This window comes from Coregonus lavaretus (genome assembly GCF_964263955.1).
Source record: "Coregonus lavaretus genome assembly, chromosome: 28".
In the NCBI taxonomy this organism is placed as follows: domain Eukaryota; kingdom Metazoa; phylum Chordata; class Actinopteri; order Salmoniformes; family Salmonidae; genus Coregonus; species Coregonus lavaretus.
Genome location: NC_140015.1, coordinates 42093696 through 42099750, shown reverse-complemented (window position 1 = coordinate 42099750; position 6055 = coordinate 42093696). Strand labels below are relative to the sequence as shown.

The following is a 6055-nucleotide window of genomic DNA, read 5'->3' as shown; positions in this document are numbered from 1 at the left end:
ACACACAGGACACACATACACACACACACAGGACACACACAGGACACACACACACACACAGGACACACACACACAGGACACACATACACACACACACAGGACACACACACAGGACACACATACACACACACACAGGACACACACACAGGACACACACATGCAGACATACACACACACACAGGACACACACACAGGACACACACATGCAGACATACACACACACACAGGACACACACACAGGACACACACATGCAGACATACACACACACACAGGACACACACACAGGACACACACATGCAGACATACACACATACTTCTTTCCCTCACTGTACATTGTATTTGATCCCCTGCTGATTTTGTACGTTTGCCCACTGACAAAGACATGATCAGTCTATAATTTTAATGGTAGGTTTATTTGAACAGTGAGAGACAGAATAACAACAACAAAATCCAGAAAAACGCATGTCAAAAATGTTATAAATTGATTTGCATTTTAATGAGGGAAATAAGTATTTGACCCCTCTGCAAAACATGACTTAGTACTTGGTGGCAAAACCCTTGTTGGCAATCACAGATGTCAGACATTTCTTGTAGTTGGCCACCAGGTTTGCACACATCTCAGGAGGGATTTTGTCCCACTCCTCTTTGCAGATCTTTTCCAAGTCATTAGGGTTTCGAGGCTGACATTTGGCAACATAAACATTCAGCTCCCTGCACAGATTTTCTATGTGTGGCTAGGCCACTCCAGGACCTTAATGTGCTTCTTCTTGAGCCACTCCTTTGTTGCCTTGGCCGTGTGTTTTGGGTCATTGTCAAACTGGAATACCCATCCACGACCCATTTTCAATGCCCTGGCTGAGGGAAGGAGGTTCTCACCCAAGATTTGACGGTACATGGCCCCGTCCATCGTCCATTTGATGCGGTGAAGTTGTCCTGTCCCCTTAGCAGAAAACCCCCCAAAGCATAATGTTTACACCTCCATGTTTGACGGTGGGGATGGTGTTCTTGGGGTCATAGGCAGCATTCCTCCTCCTCCAAACACGGCGAGTTGAGTTGATGCCAAAGAGCTCGATTTTGGTCTCATCTGACCACAACACTTTCACCCAGTTCTCCTCTGAATCATTCAGATGTTCATTGGCAAACTTCAAACGGGCCTGTATATGTGCTTTCTTGAGCAGGGGGACCTTGCGGGTGCTGCAGGATTTCAGTCCTTCACGGCGTAGTGTGTTACCAATTGTTTTCTTGGTGACTATGGTCCCAGCTGCCTTGAGATCATTGACAAGATCCTCCCGTGTAGTTCTGGGCTGATTCCTCACCGTTCTCATGATCATTGCAACTCCGCGAGGTGAGATCTTGCATGGAGCCCCAGGCCGAGGGAGATTGACAGTTATTTTGTTTCTTCCATTTGCGAAAAATTGCACAAACTGTTTTCACCTTCTCACCAAACTGCTTGGCGATGGTCTTGTAGCCCATTCCAGCCTTGTGTAGGTCTACAATCTTGTCCCTGACATCCTTGGAGAGCTCTTTGATCTTGGCCATGGTGGAGAGTTTGGAATCTGATTGATTGATTGCTTCTGTGGACAGGTGTCTTTTATACAGGTAACAAACTGAGATTAGGAGCACTCCCTTTAAGAGTGTGCTCCTAATCTCAGCTCGTTACATGTATAAAAGACACCTGGGAGCCAGAAATCTTTCTGATTGAGAGGGGGTCAAATACTTATTTCCCTCATTAAAATGCAAATCAATTTATAACATTTTTGACATGCGTTTTTCTGGATTATTTTATTGTTATTTTGTCTCTCACTGTTCAAATAAACCTACCATTAAAGTTATAGACTGATCATGTCTTTGTCAGTGGGCAAACGTACAAAATCAGCAGGGGATCAAATACTTTTTTCCCTCACTGTATAACCTTATTTTGGCTGTGTGTGTGTGTGTGTGTGTTTCTTTCCCAGGCCTACCGTATCTTTAACACGTGGATGGGCGACCCGTCTAAGAACCTGTTCCTGGCTGAGGTTCTGAACGTGATCCGCAGAGAGAACCTTCTGGAGGAGGTGACCCGCTCTGGGAAAACTCTCCTACAGGGACTCTACCAACTACAGGTACTAGATACAGAGACTCTACCAACTACAGGTACCAGAGACTCTACCAACTACAGGTACTAGATACAGAGACTCTACCAACTACAGGTACCAGAGACTCTACCAACTACAGGTACCAGAGACTCTACCAACTACAGGTACTAGATACAGAGACTCTACCAACTACAGGTACCAGAGACTCTACCAACTACAGGTACTAGATACAGAGACTCTACCAACTACAGGTACCAGAGACTCTACCAACTACAGGTACTAGATACAGAGACTCTACCAACTACAGGTACCAGAGACAGAGACTCTACCAACTACAGGTACCAGAGACTCTACCAACTACAGGTACCAGAGACAGAGACTCTACCAACTACAGGTACCAGAGACAGAGACTCTACCAACTACAGGTACCAGAGACAGAGACTCTACCAACTACAGGTACCAGAGACTACCAACTACAGGTACCAGAGACTCTACCAACTACAGGTACTAGAAACAGAGACTCTACCAACTACAGGTACCAGAGACTCTACCAACTACAGGTACCAGAGACAGAGACTCTACCAACTACAGGTACCAGAGACTCTACCAACTACAGGTACCAGAGACAGAGACTCTACCAACTACAGGTACTAGATACAGAGACTCTACCAACTACAGGTACCAGAGACTCTACCAACTACAGGTACCAGAGACTCTACCAACTACAGGTACTAGATACAGAGACTCTTCCAGCTACAGGTACCAGAGACAGAGACTCTACCAACTACAGGTACCAGAGACAGAGACTCTACCAACTACAGGTACCAGAGACTCTACCAACTACAGGTACTAGAAACAGAGACTCTACCAACTACAGGTACCAGAGACTCTACCAACTACAGGTACTAGATACAGAGACTCTACCAACTACAGGTACCAGAGACTCTACCAACTACAGGTACCAGAGACAGAGACTCTACCAACTACAGGTACTAGATACAGAGACTCTACCAACTACAGGTACTAGATACAGAGACTCTACCAACTACAGGTACCAGAGACTCTACCAACTACAGGTACCAGAGACAGAGACTCTACCAACTACAGGTACCAGAGACAGAGACTCTACCAACTACAGGTACTAGATACAGAGACTCTACCAACTACAGGTACCAGAGACTCTACCAACTACAGGTACCAGAGACTCTACCAACTACAGGTACTAGATACAGAGACTCTACCAACTACAGGTACCAGATACTCTACCAACTACAGGTACCAGAGACTCTACCAACTACAGGTACCAGAGACTCTACCAACTACAGGTACCAGAGACTCTACCAACTACAGGTACCAGAGACTCTACCAACTACAGGTACTAGATACAGAGACTCTACCAACTACAGGTACCAGAGACTCTACCAACTACAGGGACTAGATACAGAGACTCTACCAACTACAGGTACCAGATACTCTACCAACTACAGGTACCAGAGACTCTACCAACTACAGGTACCAGAGACTCTACCAACTACAGGTACCAGATACTCTACCAACTACAGGTACCAGAGACTCTACCAACTACAGGTACCAGAGACTCTACCAACTACAGGTACCAGAGACTCTACCAACTACAGGTACTAGATACAGAGACTCTACCAACTACAGGTACCAGAGACTCTACCAACTACAGGGACTAGATACAGAGACTCTACCAACTACAGGTACCAGAGACAGAGACTCTACCAACTACAGGTACCAGAGACAGAGACTCTACCAACTACAGGTACCAGAGACTCTACCAACTACAGGTACCAGAGACAGAGACTCTACCAACTACAGGTACCAGAGACAGAGACTCTACCAACTACAGGTACCAGAGACTCTACCAACTACAGGTACCAGAGACAGAGACTCTACCAACTACAGGTACCAGAGACTACCAACTACAGGGACTAGATACAGAGACTCTACCAACTACAGGTACCAGAGACTCTACCAACTACAGGTACCAGAGACTCTACCAGCTACAGGTACCAGAGACTGTGTGTGTGTGTGCTAACATCTGTACCTCTCCCCCAGGACCAGTACCCTAACCTGTTGAGCAGTGCTCGGGGACAGGGGACATTCTGTGCCATCGACATCCGTGATGACGCCACACGCAACAGCATCATCCTCAAAGCCCGGGACAAGGGTAAGACACACTACACACACACACACACACACACACACTACACACACACACTACACACACACACACTACACACACACACACACACACACACACACACACACACTCCACGCTGGTGATCTTCTGTGTAACCTCTATCGTCTCTGTCTGTCTGTCTCAGGTGTCCTGCTGGGTGGCTGTGGAGATCGGTCGATCCGGTTCCGTCCTGCTCTGGTGTTTAAGGAGTACCATGTTCACATGTTCCTGAACGTGTTCAACGACGTCCTGGCAGAACACACCTAGAACCGTCCACACCAACACGGGCCAGACCAACTGGGGATGGGGTGGAGGGGAGGGGGAAGCACAACAGTCTTAACCTATAACAAGGGGTTCACACACTAATGCATACACTTAAAGGGATACTACAGGATTCTGGCAGCGAAGCCCTTTATCTCCTTCCCCAAAGTCAGATGAAACAGTTTGAAGGAAGTTGCTAACCAGCGCTAGCGCAATTGCTAACTAGCGTTAGCGCAATGACTGGAAGCATTGGCTCGTGAAACTACCTCTGACTTTCTTCATACTGGACACAGAGACATAAAAACGGTATCCGCGAGTCTATCTGACTCTGGGGAAGTTGATAAAGGGCCTCATTGCCAACATCCCAAAGTATCCCTTTAACACTCACACACCACACTTGAATTTGTCCCATTGCTCATGTGGCAGTCCTAGCATTCCCCATATCACAGTGATGTCTTATTGATAGCCCTGCAAAAGGCACAAGCACAAAACATCTTACTTTGGTAATATCACACAAACCCTCCAACTCCCCAACAGATAAAGGCACAACAATATGTTTTTAGAGCAAACCCACCTGACAGGAGCGGATAGCAGCAAGCTAACCTAAACAAGGTTCTACTGCCGCATGACGACCTTTAACCCCTGACCTTTAAATATGTCCTAGTTTGGGTTCTGTGGGTTCTCTGGGTGTTCTAGGTGTTTTAACAGAACAATAATGTTTCAGCTTGACTTGGATTATCTCAACCCCGAACATTGGCAATTTGTGAAGGAGAATATTATAGAAGATTATGTAGTGTGTGTCTGCATGTTGTTGTACCTAAACTTCCTTTGGATTCAAGGAATTGAGACCTGGGTTCCAGACTCACTATACATTAGGGCTAACAATCTATTTTAAACCCATACTTATTAACACATAACCATACTTATCTACAAATATAAATATGTAAACATTGACATGTCTACATTAAAGGCAGTTTTTTTGCAGTCAGGACTCCTAATAAAAAGATGTATTATATTTGTTGACTTGTTTGGCCTTGAACCCACAGTCGTATTAGAGTTCTGCATCTTGCCATATTCCTCCGGTTTCCTCATGAAACGACTGAACTCATTATTGATGTACAGCACAAGGTATCTACGTTGTTCTGAATGCCTGTTTTTTTTTTTTTTTTTATAGCAGCAGTAACAGGAAGGAGTAGCTTAGGCTCCACCATTAGCACTGTAGAGGCTCTATAATATGGCCATGATGAAGGGGATGAGGATTACAGTGAGGATGATACCTGTCTTGTTAACCAGCCCAGTCAGTATTGTATAGAGAACTGTGTATCGTTGATTTCCTGTTAACCATTAACAATAGTAGAAGCATTGCTATGTTGGTTTACATTGTTCTGTGAGGTTAAAGGTTTATTGCAGATGATCTCTAATTATTGTTGTCTATGAAGCATCCTCTTTATGTATCCTAAAATAAACCAGGATCACATTTTAATTAATTCCTCTGGAGTTTTTGGTGTTCCT

At 45.2% G+C, this 6055-nt stretch overlaps 1 protein-coding gene across 1 annotated transcript in view; it reads left to right on the top strand.

Annotated features, from left to right (window-relative positions):
- The window catches only part of LOC311103293 (uncharacterized protein), a gene marked incomplete at its 5' end in the record, with an annotated part of 8616 nt that extends 2586 nt beyond the window's left edge, over nucleotides 1-6030 (top strand). The window contains 7 exons of the mRNA XM_084144826.1: nucleotides 2017-2240; nucleotides 2272-2692; nucleotides 2755-3096; nucleotides 3128-3482; nucleotides 3589-3713; nucleotides 4085-4270; nucleotides 4428-6030. Of these exons, the coding sequence (XP_084000952.1) occupies nucleotides 2017-2240; nucleotides 2272-2692; nucleotides 2755-3096; nucleotides 3128-3482; nucleotides 3589-3713; nucleotides 4085-4270; nucleotides 4428-4549 (1775 nt within the window). The 3' untranslated portion in view covers nucleotides 4550-6030. The remainder of the gene's footprint in view (nucleotides 1-2016; nucleotides 2241-2271; nucleotides 2693-2754; nucleotides 3097-3127; nucleotides 3483-3588; nucleotides 3714-4084; nucleotides 4271-4427) is intronic.
- Between the last annotated feature and the right edge of the window lie 25 nt (nucleotides 6031-6055).